The 18,948-nt window shown below is 37.9% G+C and overlaps 1 protein-coding gene and 1 long non-coding RNA gene across 2 annotated transcripts; one reads left to right on the top strand and one right to left on the bottom strand.

Moving 5' to 3' along the window:
• Window positions 1-1,917: 1,917 nt before the first annotated feature.
• LOC126598832 (uncharacterized) lies at window positions 1,918-3,685 on the bottom strand. Its single transcript, XR_007614984.1, has 2 exons — window positions 3,335-3,685; window positions 1,918-2,233 (listed from the first exon to the last, which is right to left on the bottom strand). It is a non-coding gene; the product is annotated as an uncharacterized LOC126598832 (long non-coding RNA).
• Window positions 3,686-4,359: 674 nt separating this feature from the next.
• Window positions 4,360-4,794, top strand: LOC126599066 (uncharacterized). Its single transcript, XM_050265428.1, has one exon. It carries the CDS (start codon window positions 4,360-4,362, stop codon window positions 4,792-4,794), a length of 435 nt encoding a protein of 144 aa, XP_050121385.1.
• The last annotated feature ends 14,154 nt before the right edge of the window (window positions 4,795-18,948 follow it).

Below are 18,948 nucleotides of genomic sequence, written 5' to 3'. Positions count from 1 at the left end.
GGTGGCATAGTTTTACTAATATGTGCATTAGTGAGAATTTTGATGGCAATTTGTACCAAATTCTCTAGTATATCATAACATCAGTTTTACTAAACTGTGCACAATCCCTTCTCTGTATGTCCCTTCAGTAAATATCCTACTGGTTGTGGCAAAATTTTCAGGGACTATATTGTGCATTTGTTTTGCAAGTGTGCTTATGCACCTACCCCAGAAGCCTTTGATGTGCACCTAAGGGTTCTAAAGGATGAAGATGGATCCATAATGAGAACTTTCTTGGATAGTCTTCTAAAAGAAAATTGGTCCAATGCATCTTTTGAAGGTGCCAGTATGTGCATTTTTCGGTTTTTATTTTTCTCTTTCATCTTTGGTTGTGAAATGAGGTTCATACATTAATCACCATTCCCTTATATAGGTACGGAGAAATGTGGTCCAATGTTGCAGAATCTTTTAATTCTTGGATATGTGAAGAACGATCTTTACCAATTTATCAATTGGTTGATTGTATTAGAGTGAAGATGATGGAAATGAATAAAGAATGGTTCCGAGCAACACACAATTGGAATACATTTCTATGCCCTGAGATGGAGGAGCGCTTTAATCAAGTTTTGGAAGTTGGCAGGCATTGGGAAATTAGTAGGTTAAGTCTATCTGTTTTGAGGTACACAATGACATTTCAGTGATGGTGGATTTGCAAAATCGTTTCTATTCATGTTATCAATGGCAAATCAAAGGGTTTCCTATAAGCATGCAGTGGCTGCGAATATCAATGATGATGGAAATCCTAATGACTATGTTGAAGATTTCTTCACCGTTGAATACTACAAGTCTTCTTACTCCTTCCCAATATATCCAATTCCGAACATTGATAGGCCTGATATTGATGGACATGAAGAAATTGTTGTGGAACCACCATTGACCAAAAAACAATATGGGAGGCCAAAGCTTAAGATGATGAAATCAATTGGTGAACAATCAAGGCCAATAACATGTGGGAGGTGTCATCGAATCGGGTGGCATAATTCTCTCACATGTTAAGCCCAAATTTAAGAGCTTATCTTTTCAATTTATCGTTTGCAATAGAACTATGTTTGTTTCAGCGATTTTAGTTTTATTACTCCCAGAACTATATTTCCATTTGGTTATTAATAAAGAGTTTAGAATAAAGATTTACTTTTAAATGAAATGGTGTCTCGTTTTAGTTTTTCCGAACCTATTCAACTGCACCTACACAAGTGTTGATACTAAATCGTACGAATGAAAATATTAATTTTCTTTTCTGTAATTTCTTGGCAACCCATTATTGTAAAAATCATTGTCAAGCTTAGAGATACAAGCAAACATAAGTTCTCTACTTGCAACAATGGTTAATTTGGTATCATCCATGACAACACCAATCCATGTTGCCCTTGAAAGTTTAGGTACAGTCAGATAGGTTCAGTGTATATGGCTCACGAATGATTAAGTTGGTGAATTTCAATGGTCAAGGTTGATTAATTTTGGAATGTCAATAATGAGTACGATATGTTTTTTATTACAATGGTTATGAATTTCCTTTATGAAACACCAAATGGCTATTTAATTGTGCCCACAATTTGGCTGATTGTAATGGTTAATGAAATCCCTTGTTTTTTGCAGATTACAATGGTTAATTTGTCTCATAACACCATGATTATTAGAGATTTGTCATTTCCACTGTATCACTGTAATCAATGGTTAAGAAATCCCTTGATTTCAGCTAATTAAAACAATTTTCTTTTTCATTTCATTTTTTTTAAAATAATAAACAAATAAAATTTTGCTTAATTTTACATCCGAAATGACAAAAAAAAAAGGAAGCAAACCATGAAAAATAAGAAGGTACAATAACATATGCATCATGCAGTTGCAAAAATTCTAAAATAGCAAACTATGAAAATATGAAGCACACAACATCAAGTTCGATACCCAATTCATTGTTTTTGACATCATGCAGCAGCAAAAGAAATGGGCTCGATAGCCTTTGTGTCACACAACAAAATACTAAGTGATCAAAACATTAAGCATCACGTAGGTACAAAACATTTAAGATCCTTATTATATGTCTTTAGTATATCAATAACATCGTAGTCGTTCTTCCATGCATCATCTGTCGCAATGCCTTCTCTATATATCTTGAACAAACCCCAAAATGGTGTCCTTTCCATAAGCTCTAGGTGGATAGTTTTGACATGATTTTGAAATTTTTGGTAGGCTCCTGCAAAAATCCCCATGTTAGACCTGTATTGTAGGAATGAATATTCACTCCTCCTCTTTCGTGCCATATTCCTATAACCTGCGGATTCATACAATATGGAAAAGCATCATGGTTTACACAATGATTGAAATGCATCAAGTATTACAACAAAATGGATTAAATAAGTCCTCAGGTGGATTCAAACCTAATTAGTACAAACAGTGCCAACTTTTTTCATATTGAATTGTTCGGACCTACACTATAAACATAATTATTTGAAAGTGTGCCCAAATTGAGCTTACCAAATCAAACAGACCTAAACATCATAACGTAAGTAATTGAATTCACAACCTAATTGATCATACCAAATCAATTGGACCTAAACGTACGCAACATACCTAAATGAACGTACAGAATGAAGGGGACCTAATTGACCGTACTGAATGGAGGGGACCTAATAGACTGTACTGAATGGAGGAGACCTAAACATACGCAATGTACCTAACTGACCATTCCAAACCTAAAAGACCGTACAAAAATATAGGATGGCATTGCGCAGCCAGCAAAGATTTTAGGCCATATCCTCATTCCCTTCCCAACTAAGATGCACAATACACTATTTTTCAATGAGCTTTGATCCCCCTGCTTCACATCCTATTCTACTTGCAATTTTGCAATGTTTCAATCTCATTTATCTTTACGCTGTCTCAAATGCTTTCATTTTTTTTAATAGTCCTGCACTCAATAAATTAAAAATGAGTCCAAGGATAAACGAAAGGAACTAATTGTATGTAGAGAAAATGACCGTAACGAAACGATATAGTGTACCTAACTGACCGTACCGAATGGAGATGACCTAACTAACCATACCGAATGGAGGGGACCTAATTGACAAGAACCTACAAATACAAAATCTCCACAGAAGCCTTTCAACAAACACATGGTATGCATTGTAAAAATCAATTCTTGCTAAAACAATGAAACTTATCGGACCAATACATGCACACCATACCAACAAGTTATACAAGTATCAACTGGTGTGTTGATTATGACAGCTAAACACATTTTCCACACCATATAGCTTATGATTACGACAAAAGAAAAGCACACATAGTATCTTACAAGTGATTCGTGGGTTCTGACGAAGTCAACAAATCGAGGAAGCCGAACAATCGTAGCTTCAAATAGATTTTTGTGGAGCAAGGGTCCAAACGGTTACAACAACTGAAATACTGTTTTGCGAGAGTAAACAACATGTTTGAAAATTTGAAAATTTTCATTGATTACAGGTGCAATTCAAGCTTCTTTTAATGTCGTGATTTCCATACCGGATAAAAAGGGACTCCCCCCTCTCTCTCTCTAAATCTCTCTCTAATGTTGATGGTTAAGAATTTGAGAACAAGAGGTAGTTCTAACATTTGAGATGGCAGGCATGTAAATAGTGGTAAAGACTTTGGTAGTTGTATAGGTGACATGTCATGGTGCATTGAAATAAAGGAGTTTTTTTAGATACTGAAAACCTCTTAGGTTATATTCTAAAAATTATCTTTGATAAGGACTAATCTCTAAGAGCCCCAAGTTAAAACCCTAAAGGTCTAGCTAGGCAACATCAATGTGCAAGGCATCAACCAGGGCTGTCTTTGAGATTTCGGGGCCCTGTGCGAAATTTATAAAATGGCCCCTTTTTAAGATATATATTTTTTTAAAGTATGATAATATATTGGTACTAGAAAATAATAACTTCAATCAAAACAACCTTTAGGACTCACTGATTGTAAGTTTACAAGTGTCATTAAATAAGTAAAAAGAGTTATAAACATAATCTTCACTAAATAATAAAAAACAGTTCAATCTTAAGCAACCAAATAAAGAAAAAAAAACTTCAAAAACTCTAACTTTAGAGTTTTACTTGAATATATAGCATTATTCTATAATTAATAAAATTGAAAAGAAAATCGTTTTTTAAGATGTTGTTATTAACACTCCTAATATCTCATTGTGCGTTCCAAATTTTTATATTTAGAAAGAAAAAACAATTACACTTATAAAAGTGCACTATAAGATTTTAAAGTGCTAATAAAAGTATTTTTTTAATATATAACATTATTACATATAAATATAAGATACCAAAAAATTTTGGAAGCCCTATGCAATTGCATCTTTCGCTCCCCCTTAGTGCCGCCTCTGGCCTCAACTCTGTCCCAGCAACACTTTCATTCAACACTAAATTCACAACACAAATCAAAGTCAAAAACACAAATTTTGGTCCATACAAGTATGATGCAGGCATTGTCTCGTTTTTGTACCAAGGCGCGACCGTTGGGCAAGTTTCTATTCCCAAGAGCAAGGCTGAAATGCTTTCCACCAAAAAAATCAATGTTGAGGTGAGCTTGAGTTCAAGTGAATTGAGCGGTACAAACCTTGGCAGTGAAATGAGCAACGGGGTGTTGACTCTCAACAGCGCGGCTAAGTTGACGGGAAAAGTTGAATTGATGCTTATAATGAAGAAGTCTTCCACCATGGACTGCACCGTGGCGTTTGATTTGTCATCCAATACGCTCCAAAGTTTGCAATGCAAGTGATTAATGACCTGCGACATCAATACTTGTACTTGATTTGTTAATTTTTTAATTGGTTCTCTTTGTTACTTCTTGTATTTTGTTGGAGAACTATATATTAGATTTCTCTGTAATTTTAAGCCAATTAGGCCCCGGGCCTGATCTGTTATTTCTTTTTCGTTATTTTATAGGATTGGATATAGAAATAGTTGCTTTTCTCTACATGTTTAGTAATTGCAAAATTTTAAGCCTAATGAGGCCCCGGCCTACTTATCATCAAATTGAATCCATCACATAATTTCATAGAATTTTGAGAGTGATGCACCATCACATTTGATTTGTCATCAAGGGCGGTCCAGATTAAGTTTAGAATGCAAGTGCAACCACACATGATATTTCTTTAACCTACAAATCCTAAATAGTATGCTAGCCCATCTGGTGTCGAGTTTTTGTTCAAACTAGCCCCTTGCAAACATTATGAGGTGGAGAGTGAGTTGGACCTCATACTGTGCTTGTGGATGCAAATTTCTTCTTCCTTGATCTTGGACAAAATTGCACCTACAAAATAATTAACATCTTTGGTTAATGCCAAAAGCCTCATGTGCTCACAATGAATGGGAGGGCTTTGACCGAAGAACCTCTTATGCCAAAGTTAGAATTTAGAGAGAAAGTGTTTGAGAATTTTAGTAAGAGAGTTGGAAGTGGTTTTTGGAGAGAATGGAGAGCTATTTATAGGGATATGTAGCTAATTAGCCATTAATAGATTAATTAGGTAATAAATCCATTAATTGACTAATTAACATAATTTGCTTTCTCTCCACAGTGCTAGCCATAATAATATAGTTCAAATTCATATTTGGCAAGAATCGAACTTAACAGACCTCTGGCTTACAAGTGAATATGAATACCACCAGACCGTAATATTAAGTTACTACGGTCCAGATTTATTAGAATTTTGATAGTGATGCACCATCACATTTGATTTGTCATCAAAGACGGTACATATTAAGTTTAGAATGCAAGTGGAACCACATATGATATTTCTTTAACCTTCAAATCAGTATGCTAATTTTTTTTTTTGAATAATAATATTATTTACACTAAAATGGTGGGAAGTGGACTAAGTCTTACAATGTGTTAACTATAATAATGTGGTTCTAATTCATATTTGGCGAGAATAAAATCTATGATCTCTCACTTACAAGTGAAGAAAAATACTACTAGATTGTAGTACTAAGTAACTACGAATGTGTAATTGGCATTTTATAATTTTGTACTTATGTATTTTTAAATTATTTTTGAAATTTTTTATTTTTAAAATGTGAAAGAAAACTAATAAAAATAACCAACCCAAAAACGTGGGGACTCTTTAATTATCACCATGGAAGTTAAACTACTATTTTACCCTTTTCAAATTAAATTGTTTTCCTTTAAAATCTTAACTAGAGAAGGGCAATTTTAGGTAGTTCAAAAACTTCACATTTCAAAAGCACTCAACTAGCCCCTTGCTTCTTGTTCCTTTCTTGTCGAATGTTTTGCTCCTCATGCACAGATTGCAATTACTTCATTTAAATCCCACTTTTCCTTTTGAGCAATGTAAAGCTCTTCAACTAAGAGTACTGCAGGGAGTTTCAGGCAAAGTGAACCAGGAAAGGATCTTCAATCTTAATGTGTAGTGCATTAAGCTTGGCAACCACATCAACCATGGAAAGGATGTGTTCTCTTACATCATCACCAATTTACTTAGTAGTATTCAGGGTGTTCATTAGGATTCCATTCTTAGATTCCTTAAATTTGACTTCAATGGAATCATGGTATGCTTTAGCATTATCAGACTCAGTGATGGCTCCTCGAACAAGGTCAGACATTGACCTCTTGATCACCAACAACGCCTTCCTATTTGCCTTAATCCACGTCTCATACTCATTCTTTTTGTCAGCATGTGCATCATCTGCAGGCTTGGCAGGTTCCTTTTCCCATAAAGCTAAATCGAAATCCATAAGTCTTAGGGCTATTTCAATGTCTTGTCTCCACTTATTATAGTTGGTTCCATTGAGTGTTTTTGAATTGAATTGAATTCTGGGAGCCCAGTGTTAGAAAAGAATAACTTTTCATTTACCAACCTAATAAAGTTACATGATAGTTGTATATATACAACTCATTTACAACTGTCACCATCAGCTACTCCAACTAACTAATTACACATTTAACCTGATTAACAAATATCAAATATTGAATTACATTTCTAAGTATTAACTAACAGTTTCATTTACATAAGTATCCTTAATATCCCCCCTCAAACTGAGCGGAGGAGATCGAAGGGAGAGTTTGTTGCGGAGAGAATGAAACCGATCCTTAGCAAGAGCCTTGGTACAAATATCTGCAATCTGTTGTTGGGTGCAAATATAGTGAACAGAAACTTCGCGAGCTAAAACCTTTTCACGAATGTAATGGTAATCAAGCTCAACATGCTTGGTACGAGCATGGAACAAAGGATTTTTGGCCAGAGAAAGAGCAGAGACATTATCACACCACAGGTGGGGAATAGAAGGAGATTGGTAAGCAAGATCCACTAGAAGTTTGCAAATCCAAGTGAGTTCAGCAGCAGTATTGGCAAGAGACCGATACTCAGCCTCCGTGGATGAGCGAGCAACAATAGGTTGCTTTTTAGCTCTCCAACTAATCAGAGAAGAGCCAAGAAAAATGCAGAAACCACCAGTAGACTTTCGGTCAAGAGGACAACCTGCCCAATCGGCATCAGAGAAGGCAGTAATGGATGGAGAAGAGGAACATTTTGGAAACCATAATCCTAAATCAAGAGAGCCTTTAAGATACCTGAAGATCCATTTAACAGCCTAAAAATGGGAATGGCGGGGACTATGCATATATTGGCAGACCAAATTCACAGCAAAGGAGAGATCAGGCCGAGTCCAAGTTAAGTATTGAAGGGCTCCGACAAGAGATCTGTAGTGAGCAGCATTGTCCAGTAAAGGGGAAGAATGATCAAGCTTTGATGTACTCAGAGGAGTAGCACAAGGTTTGGCACCATCCATGTGAGCTTTCTTAAGCAAGTCCAGTATATATTTGGTTTGGGAGATGGAAATACCCTTAGATGACCGTTTCACCTCAATACCAAGAAAATAGTGAAGTGGACCGAGATCCTTGATAGGAAACAGAGAGCTAAGCCGAGTAATGACTTGTTGACAAGCAAAAGGAGATGGGCCAGTGACAATAATGTCATCAACATAGACTAAGACGAACACCATGGGATCGGTCTTGACAAACAAGGAGTGATCGGATTGAGAACCAGTAAATCCCAAAGAGAGAAGTGCACCATGAAGTTTTTCATACCAAGCTCGAGGAGCTTGTTTGAGACCATAGAGAGACTTGCGGAGATGGCAAATGTGATGAGGATGATTAGAGTCTTCAAAACCTGGTGGTTGTTGCATAAACACCTGTTCAGAGAGAGTACCATGCAAAAATGCATTGCTGACATCAAGCTGATTGAGAAACCAATCAAATTGAGCTGCCAAAGTGAGGAGAATCCGAATTGTGACCGGTTTAGCAACCGGACTAAATGTCTCTGTATAATCCAAGCCGGCCTGCTGGTGGAAGCCTTTGGCAACAAGACGGGCCTTGTATCTGTCAATAGTACCATCGGGTTTCCTTTTGATTCGGAAAACCCACTTGCAGCCGACAACATTGGTGGAGGGAGAAGGAGGAACCAAAGTCCAGGTTCCAGTTTGCTGCAGTGCAAGAAACTCATCCTGCATAGCTTTAAGCCAGTGGGGATATTTAGAGGCCTGAAGATATGTAGTAGGAACAAAGTCATGAGAAAGATGAGAGGGTAGAGGATGTTTGGTTGCAGTAAAGGCCTTGGGCTTGTAGATTCCAGATTTAGCTCGGGTCTGCATAGGATGGATATTGGTGGGGAGATGGGAATGGGAAGGTGTATGGGAAAGGGAAGGGGATGGAGAGGCACTGATGAAAGGTAATGAGATTGGAGAGAGAGTAGGAGGGGAAGAAACCGGAGAAAGCTCTGGAGAATAAGGACTGGGGAGGATTATGGGTTGAGAAAAGGTTAATTGAGTTGGAATAGAGGGAGGATGAGGAAGATTGGATGGTGGAGATGGAGGGGCAGAGATTGGCAGGTGAAAAGGAAAACTGGACTCATCGAAGATGACATGGCGGGACACATAGATCCGTTGAGAAGTAGGATCAAGATATTTGAACCCCTTGTGATTGAGACTGTAACCCAGAAAAACGCAGTGTTTGCTTTTAGGATCCAACTTGGATGAAGAATAAGGCTGCAACCAAGGAAAGCAACTGCAACCAAAGATTTCCAGTGTGTGATAAGATGGAGATCGGTTGAATAATAATTCCCATGGAGAAGCTTTGGATGTAGTTGGCATTCGATTGATCAAATAAACTGCAGTAGCAAAAGCATAATCCCAATAAAGATGAGGAACATGAGAAACTGTCAACAATGTCCTCGCTGTCTCCACTATATGTCGATGTTTACGCTCAGAGCAACCATTTTGCTCCGGAGTGTGAGGACAACTGAGTTGATGATGAATGCCATGATCAACAAGAAATTGAGAAAACTGAGAACTCAAATATTCACCACCAGAATCAGATCGCAGAGTTTGAATTTTGAGGCACAACATATTCTCAACATGAGCCTTAAACTTCACAAAAGTGCTAAAAACATCAGATTTGTATTGCAAAGGGAAGAACCAACAAAATTTGGTAAATTCATCCACAAAAATGACATAATACGTGTGATGATGAACAGAAGATACAGAGGCTGGCCCCCAAACATCAGTGTGAAGTAATTCTAACGGTTTACTAGTCCGACTCAGTACCGGAACAAATGGTAGTTTAGAGCTCTTGCTTAATGCACAACCATTACAGAATGTAAGATGAGGATTACCAGAAACAGAAATACAAGACGCATAGGACAACTTATTAATGATCTTAGGAGAGGGGTGACCTAAGCGTTGATGCCAAACATCCCTGGATGCATTTGCTGAAGCAGCAAAGGCAAGATGAGAAGCATTCACCAAGGCAGAGTTGAGAGGTTGAAACTGATAGAAACCATGATGCACTGGTCCTTTAAAAAGCATCTTCCCCGAAGTAATATCCTTCACAGTGAAGTGAAATGGATAAAGATGCATAGAACACCAATTATCAATGAGAAATTGATTTGCAAAAAGCAAATTGTGTTTTAAGTCAGGGACATGTAACACATTACGAAGCTGAAAATTGTAATGAGAAGTAGGTAATTGAGAAGATCCAGAGTGAAGAATTGGCAAACCTTTGCCGTCGCCAATATAAACTTGCTCAGGGCCTGTGTAAGGTTCCGGATTTTGGAGATGATTAGCCGAGTTTGTCATATGAGATGTAGCGCCAGAATCCACAATCCAATTTGGAGAAGAAGTGTTTGTACTGGCAACCATAGCAGAGGGAGAATGAGGACTAGAAAATTGGGGATTCATGCGGTGAGGACAAGCAAGGGCTTCATGACCAAATTGTTGACAAATTTGACAAGGAACCTTCTTGCCAGATGAGTAGAAATTTGAGCGACCACGATTATACTTTGGATAGCCTTAGCGATTGAAATTGGGGCGAAAATTGTTAGAGCGAAAATTTCCACGACCTTGAAAATTCCGAGAATTGGAGATGGCACCGCGAGCTGAAGAAGAGTTGCGATCCGAGCCACGACCTTGAGAATTGAAGTCTGGAGCCACAGAAGAGCTTGAGAGGGAGGCGTGGGAAGAAGGCCAGCAGAAGAATTAAAGGCCTGAAAAGGCGAAGACGAAGATGTTTTCTTCTGATTCGTTAATTGAATCTCCTTACTGAGAAGAAGGCCATGAAGTTCATCAATTGTCGTGGAACCAAGGCGAAACTGAATCGCATCAACAAACGAGTCATATTCAGATGGAAGGCCATGAAGAATGACAGAGATGATCTCAGAATCTTCAATCGGAGCGTCGACACTGGCAAGAGCATCAGCAATTTCTTCAATTTGTTTAAGAAATCATGCAGCAGAAGAATCGCCCTTAGTTAGGGTTCGAAGACGAGAACGGAGTTCATGAATGTGCGATTGAGAAGCAGTCGCAAGCCGGGATTCCAATTTCGCCCAGAGTTCTCTGGAAGAATTGACTCCAACCGTGTAGGGAATCAGAGAATCAGAAAGTGTAGAGTTGAACCAGATGAGAATGTTTTGATCATTCTCATACCAGGTAACATATGTTGGATTCAGAGTGCGAGATCCAGCGGCATCAGTGAGAAATTGAGGCGGTGGAGGAAGCGAGCCATCGACAATGCCCTCAAGGTTGTACCGACGGAAAATGGGAGCGAACAAGGCACTCTAGGTCAAGTAATTCGTCGTGGTCAGCTTGATTGGAACCAAAGAACCAATGTTCTGAATCGTGATGGAAGCAGCATGAGAGGCAAAAGAGAGATTAGAGTTGGAATCGACGATCGGAGGAGGAGGATCGTGAGAACCAACGTTGGAGGAGGGAGAAGCCGAGGTCGCCATGGAAGATTGCAGGAGAAAGTAGGGTTTCGGATGCAAGAAGCTTCAAGAAAATGGAAGCTTAGCAACGAAGAGTCGCAGAAAGCGTAGGGACGAAGGAAAGAGGATCAAGTCGTTAGACAGAGGCGAGTGATACCATGTTAGAAAAGAATAACTTTTCATTTACCAACCTAATAAAGTTACATGATAGTTGTATATATACAACTCATTTACAACTGTCACCATCAGCTACTCCAACTAACTAATTACACATTTAACCTGATTAACAAATATCAAATATTGAATTACATTTCTAAGTATTAACTAACAGTTTCATTTACATAAGTATCCTTGATACCCAGAACTGAAATTTTCAAACAAAAGGAAGAAACATTCAAGACCCTATGTACTTTTTAACTGAAACAACTTTAACCTTTGGTTTTTAAGTTTAATCAGTACCAGTACAAAAATATCAAATTACATGAGCAAGGAGTTGAACACATAAAAATCATCCACCCTTGTTTGGAAATTAACTTTCACAGGCTTCATGCAATTCATACTTTTCACTGAGCTATTAGTAATCAAACCAATTAAGGTAACTCACACCCTTGTTATGGGGATATAACCTCATTGTTATGATTACTGACACAATGTGATCAACTAGACCTTGAATTTTAGCAGTCCTTGAAGCAATGAGACGAGTTTGTTGTTTTCCTTCACCCAAAAACATCTCAAAACATTGATCATGTGATGACTTTCAGCAAGCTTTAAAAATAAAACTTTCAGTCAATAACATGCTTAACAAACAAGGTTTTGAAACAAACAATTTTCCAGTTTTTATAAAGATTGGATAATTGGATTTCTGTAGCGAAATACAGTAAACCTTATTGAGGTTGGCTTAATTAAAAATTAGGGAAGTGATATTTGATTTTGTTGGTTGATTAACGTAGTTCATTGTTAATATTGTGCCGCTTGGATTCATGAAATCTTTTATTTGTTGTGATTGTGGAACTGTGTTGGAAAATATGTGATATATGTGAATGGCGAAATGACAATCCTCTAGCTGGTATATAGTTTCACTATGTATTTTGGAATCTAGTGATTCATGCTACTCGAGTTTCATTGAGTGATTTTGGAACTCTGTTTATCTGCTAGAAGGTACTATGAGAAATATCAAAGTTTAGCAAATGGTGAATTACAAATGGTTTCATCCCGTCATAGGATGTGTAGGTAGTTTAACACAGAGGTTAGATGCAACCATGAAATATAGTAAAAAAGTTGTTATTGAATAGTTTGGTTGTTTCTGATTATGACTTGTAAGCAAGGCATGATCAATGAACAAATATTTTTTGACGTCACGTGTCGATCTTGGACGTATTTGGACGTATTTCAGGATCAGGACGTGACACTACTTACGTTCCAAAATAATCCTGATTAACTGTAATGACCTATTAATTGTTGGAGCATCCAACAAAAAGAGCAACCTTCAACAAGTAAACAGTAACCATGAAATAGTCAAAAGTAAAACAAACGTGTAAAATTACACACATCTACAAGGCTTTAAACTTGACAAAGCAACATATATTGAAGACAGGAAGAAAGGAAAACCTAGCATAAAAGGTTAAAAAATAATCAATGAATATTTTATAAAATACAAATTCAAGGGTTGCACAAAAGTATAACAAATCAAGAACTAGTCTTGTTCACTCGCAGTTTGAGTGCTAAAGATGTTACAGAAAGAAGCAGTTCAACTCCACCCTCTTGCTCCACGCCACTTATCTTGTCCAGTCACTTGCATTGCAAACTTTTGAGCGTCTTTGAAGACAAATCAAAAGCAATGGTGCAATCCATGGTGGAAGACTTCTTCTTCATTATAAACAGCAGCTCAACCTTTCCGGTGAACTTAGCCGCACTGTTGAGAGTCAACACCTGGCTGCTCAATTCCCTGCCAAGATTGGATCTGCTCAGTGCACTTGAACTCAAGCTCACTTCAACATCAATTTTTTTGGTAGAAAGCATTCCAGCCTTGCTCTTTGGAATAGCAACTTGCCGACAGTCACGCCTTGGTACAAAAACGTGACAATGCCAGCATCAAACTTGTATGGACCAAAATTTGTGTTCTTGACTCTGATTTGTGTTTTTAATTTTGTGTCGAATGAAGGTGTCGCCTGGACGGAGTTGAGGTCTTGGACACTGATGTTGCCTAGCCTTACCTTCGGGGTCTTGACTTTCATCACAGTGAGACTCATCGAGGTTATGATGATGATCTGAAACACAATGAAAATACCAATGTATATAGTGATCAATTTGATTCTCTTCTGGCGTTTCAGCTCATCAGCAGATTGCAAAGATTCCGCATCACTATTTTTCCAAGCCATGTTTGTTATCTGCTAGATTTTGTTGGTTTCTTTTGTGGGATGAAAGGTTGGAAGTGGAGGGAGTTTGTTCGTGGAAATGATCGAAGAGTAGTGGGTTATATATAAGGATTTAAGATGGAATATGATGTTTAGTGGTACAAGGTTCTACGAGATCCTGAAATGTAACCATGCACGCGTACATTCTATAGGATTTTTGACATGGGTAATGCTAGAGAGACTAAATTTGGAGACAAAATTTGGAAACTAAATGATGTATTACTAATAGGAATGAGCGCGTTTATTAATACTTAAGTAATAAACTAATAAAACTTTCATGTCCTTTAGTTTTCAAAATTTTATCTATAAATTTAGTTTCCTTAGTATCACTCTTTTGACATATAGTTAACCTAGACGTACGGCTGTATGTAAGAATAAATCTTTTATCTGATGTAGCTTACAAAGAAAAGGATAAAATAAAAAGAGTAATGCTATTTATACCATGTTTTTGTACCACATTTTCATACCACCTTAGGTTGCATTTGATGTGGACAACCACATCATTTGAATTAATCAGATTTTTAAATTTAGTTCATTATTTAATAAACTAATAATAAAAAAAACTAGTTAATTAAATGATGATTGTGGTATACAATGAGTCTTTCTCCTTCATTTCCTTGGGTTTTGCAAATTTTTCAAATGATGTGGCTGTTCACATTAGATGTCATCTAAGGTGGTACATAAATATGATATAAAAACATGGTATGAATAACATTACTCAAATAAAAATAAGCCGTGAGGTGCATTTCTCTCTAATAAGACTTAGGGAGATCCAATTGTTTGTGTTCTAGGCAAAGTCTTTATAGGTGCTTTCCATTATATTAATCATTTCAATCACATGTTGAACACAATATTAACTTGAATATTATATTAACTTTCTTTAAGCCTTGCTGGATTGTTTCAAGTTTCTATTATATTTAACATTTCAATCACATGTGAACACAATGTTAACTTGAATATTAAGTTTATTTGCTGGATTGGTTTAAGGACATCTTTCATTCCTTAATTTGAACACCCATTCCACCTTGTTTCTTTAAGCAATAGAAAAAGGCAAGTATTTTTGGGCCATCATTTTTCTCCTCTGCACTCATCCAATTTTTTATTTTTTATTTTTCTGCTCCTGCATTTCTCCAGTTTTTTAGTCTTACGATTGAGTAAATTAAAGAATGACTAATGTCTAATGTAGAGGTGAGCTTGAGTTCAAGTGCCTTGAGAAGTTCCAATCTTGGCAGTGAACTGAGCATCTGGGTGTTGGCTCTCAATAACGAGGCTAAGTTGATCGAAAAGTTTGGACGTACGTTTATAATGAAGAAGAAGAAGTCTTCAACCATGGACTGCACCATTGCTTTTGATTTGTCATCAAAGCCGCTCAAAAGGAAAATAAATAAATAAATTTTTAACGTTTGCCCAACGAAATAGGTGCAATGCAGGTCGTCGTGCAAACCTACATAATTCCATCGGGCCACAATGTAAAAATTTTGCCTCATTTTTTCCTTAGATAAAATTGTCACATTCCGGCCTGGCTCCCACCACATCCTGAGCTTGACTCCGCCATAACACGATATTGTCCGTTTTGGGCCCCAACCATACCCTCACGTTTTTGTTTCTGGGAACTCACATGGGAACTTCCCAGTGGCGCGCTCGTGTACTTAGACATTTTTAGGTTTAAGTTTATTCACATTTTACATATCATCACACTTTATGGCTTCGTCACCTTCTAGTATCGACAAACACAACTCGATTCGGAGTGGATATTCCAGGTGTCAAAAAGTGTTTGCTGGACGAAATATTCTAAAATTTCATCGATCAAAGTGTTTGGGCTGACATGATAAAGTGACCTTTGCCCGACGACCTTGGTTAGCTTGCCCAACGAAATTTTAAGGTTAGGAACACGTGTCATAATTTTCGGGTTTTGGCATTTATGGTTGAGTTTCTTATTTTATTTTATTTTCTGTCTTTAAAACCTCATAAATGAGAAGTATTTAAGTATAATTTAAACTAAATTCAAATATAGGATTGTTTTTTTCTTATTATTTATTTTTGTTATTTTTTTTTATTTTAAGAAGAAACTATATTTCATTGGGAAAACTTTAATCGTAGAAGACATCTAAGGACATCAAAGATGTTAAAAAATAAAATCAAAAGAAAAAGTTACGCATGTCATAAAATTTTAGCAAGATTCGAAACAAAACTCATACAACCCAAAATAACCACAACCATATGGTAACCTATAACTCTAAACTTTGATTGTCACCACAAATTAAAATCTTGTCGCTGTGAAACTCATTTCATCTTGCCATAAAGAACTTATGGAACAATATCGAGGATTTGTGAAATCGAACTTGGTGTCAAACGATTTAAAAGCATAATAGCAAACAATAGTCTTGATTTGACTTAGTAGGCGAAAAACATAAGAGTATTGTAAACACGGAAAATTCCTGAAACGAAAGAGACAAGAACGACGTGCACAAACAAATATTTGTATTTGATGATTTTGGGTTACAATCTCTCTCAATTTTGATCCTCTGATTCGATCTCCGTAAGGCGTTGATTTGTGGATGTTTCGTTGATCCAAGGGCCGTCGAGGCTTGATCTTGAATTGGTGGATTGTTGGAAGTTTCTTCAAGGGGTCGTGGGCTTTGATCTTTGAAGGTGGATTTGAGCGGATCTTCAAGGAGCCGTTGGGGCTTGATGTTGAGGATGAGTGTTTCTTCAAAGGCCGTTAAGGCTTGATCTTGAATAACGGTGATGAACGGGTCTTCAAGGGCTTTTGGGCTTGATCTTGAAGAACAGTGATTAGCAGATCTTCAAAGGCTTTTGGGCTTAATCTTGAAGAAAGGTTTGGATGTGTGGATTTGTCGACGTTTGTTGATCCAAAGGGCCGTTGGGGCTTGATCTTAGGATGAACGGATGAACGAAGAATGAAGAACACTTTCTTCAAGGGCCGTCGGGGCTTGATCTTGAATTGGTGGATGATTGTTGATCTAAAGGGCCGTTGGGGCTTGATCTTAGGATGAACGATGATGAACGAAGAACGAAGAACACTTTCTTCAAGGGCCGTCGGGGCTTGATCTTGAATTGGTGGATGATTGTTGATCCAAATGGCCGTTGGGGCTTGATCTTAGGATGAACGAAGAACGAAGAACGAAGAGAGCTTTCTTGATTCTTCGGGATTTGCTTGAGAGCTTCGGAGTTTCAGAGCTTCAGAGCTTCAAGGTGTAATATGAATTCCTCCCCAAATGAATGAAATTGGCTTCTATTTATAGAATTTTCCAAGGCCTAATTTTGAATATAATATTCTAGATGAAATAAGTCGTTTCTGCCAGGTGTTGACACGTGTCCTGTTTGATGACTTTTCCGATGATTCTCGATTTTTTGTTTAGACACACGCTACGTGTAAAATTTATGTAATACATGAGCGCTGAAACATTGATTTATCGGTCAACATTTATTTACCGAAATTTTGTTGTCTACAAATGCCCCCACTTCAAGGCGCGTCGTATACATGTGCTTGTCATGTGTAGGAGATGTGTTTTGAAGTCTCTTATTGTAGATGTCGATCTAAGGGCCGTCGAGGCTTAATCTTGAATTGGGCTGGAGATTTCTTCAAGGGCCGTTGAGGCTTGTTCTTGAACTTTTGTTTGAAATTTCTTCAAAGGCCGTTGAGGCTTGTTCTTGAACTTTTGTTTGAAATTTCTTCAAGGGCCGTCGAGGCTTGATCTTGAAGGTTGAAATTGGACCACAATGAGCTTCATGTGGTAGATGATCTTTGGCTTTGGTAGTAGATGAATCGGCACGTCTTTGTTTTTTGCGCTTTGTTGACTTTCCACAGCTTTGATCTTGAACTGGTTTTGATTCAAGGGTGATAGACACTTGATCTTGAATCGGACTTGTGATTTCTTCCAGGGCCGTCGAGGCTTGATTTTGAATTTGGCTGGAAGCTTATTCAAGGGCCGTTGAGGCTTGATTCTTGAAGGCTGACTCGAACATATGGCAAGCAGGCACGAGGTGAAGGTGACAACTTGTTGCTTTGTTCAATCTTTCTAATTCACACCTGAGCAGTTTGGTCAGCAGTATGATCTTCAAGATTGATGGGCTTTTCTTCCAGTTGGTGACTTGATCTTTAAGGATTTGATTCAAGGGTGGTGAAACGGCACATGCAGCCCACAACGCCTAGCAAGTCGACCCAAGAATTTGAGGGTCAAAACGAGTCCACCGTCCAGAGTGATTGCAACCCTGATGATATGAGATACTTTTGATTTTGAAGAAGTAGCGGATGAATCGGCACGTGCTTTGTTGTGCTTGTCTCCACATGTTTCAATGTATTATTTTCCCTTGCTTTATCTGTTCCTCAGGCAGATGTGGCATCTTCTCGAGTTCTTCATCTCAGACTATTTCTGCTGAGTTGATTGTGCATGCTGCATTCTTCTCTGCTTGTTTCTTCAGGCAGATGTAGCAGCTTCTCGAGTTCCTCAGTTCGGACTCCTTCTACTGAATTGACTGTGCAGACCGCATTCTTCTCTGCTTGTTCCTTCTGCACCTTGTCTCCACATGCTGCAAGGTATCATTTTCACTTGCCTTATCTGTTCTTCAGGCAGAAGTGGCAGCTTCTTAGGAAGTACAGCAGCAGTGGGAAACGAGTACTCGAGAGCAGTGCTAGGTAGGCAATCAGGGAAGGGTTCCAAGCAGTCGGTTCCTTACCCGAGTTTGAGTGGAGGTTTCGGCATATTGTTTTCTTTATCCTTGTCTTTGTAGGTAAGAACAAGGACAAAGGAAAGGACAGGGATAACACATGATATGAGATACTCTTGCTTTCTACCCTGGTGATATGAGATACTTTTGCTTTGGAGTCATTGGCTTGCAGAGGTACCCCAAGGAATAAGGAACACTAAATGACTCGAGAGGCTTCGTTGGGAAAGCATTTTTTGGAGATGAAGAAAGGCTCTGTATGTCTGCCTTGCTATGGAAGGTGAAGGTGGACAGTTATAAGAAGTTCTTTAATACTTGTAGAGGTACTATTCTTTTACTCGTGTCGGCAACCGTTGGATGATTGAACAGTAAACTTCACGTGCTTTCTCCTTCACCCAAAAATCTTCGACAAATTATCCGTGATTTGCGCAAAGTTGAGTGTGCATATGACAGGTGTTGACGCGGTTGAAAAAGACTGGCGCCTCTTCGATATCTGGGATCGACGCTTCGACAAATTACCCGTGATTTCCGCAAAGCTGAGTTTGCGTGTAATGG

This window comes from Malus sylvestris, chromosome 14 (genome assembly GCF_916048215.2).
Source record: "Malus sylvestris chromosome 14, drMalSylv7.2, whole genome shotgun sequence".
Taxonomy (NCBI): Eukaryota; Viridiplantae; Streptophyta; class Magnoliopsida; order Rosales; family Rosaceae; genus Malus; species Malus sylvestris.
This window is presented reverse-complemented; position numbering and strand designations above follow the sequence as displayed.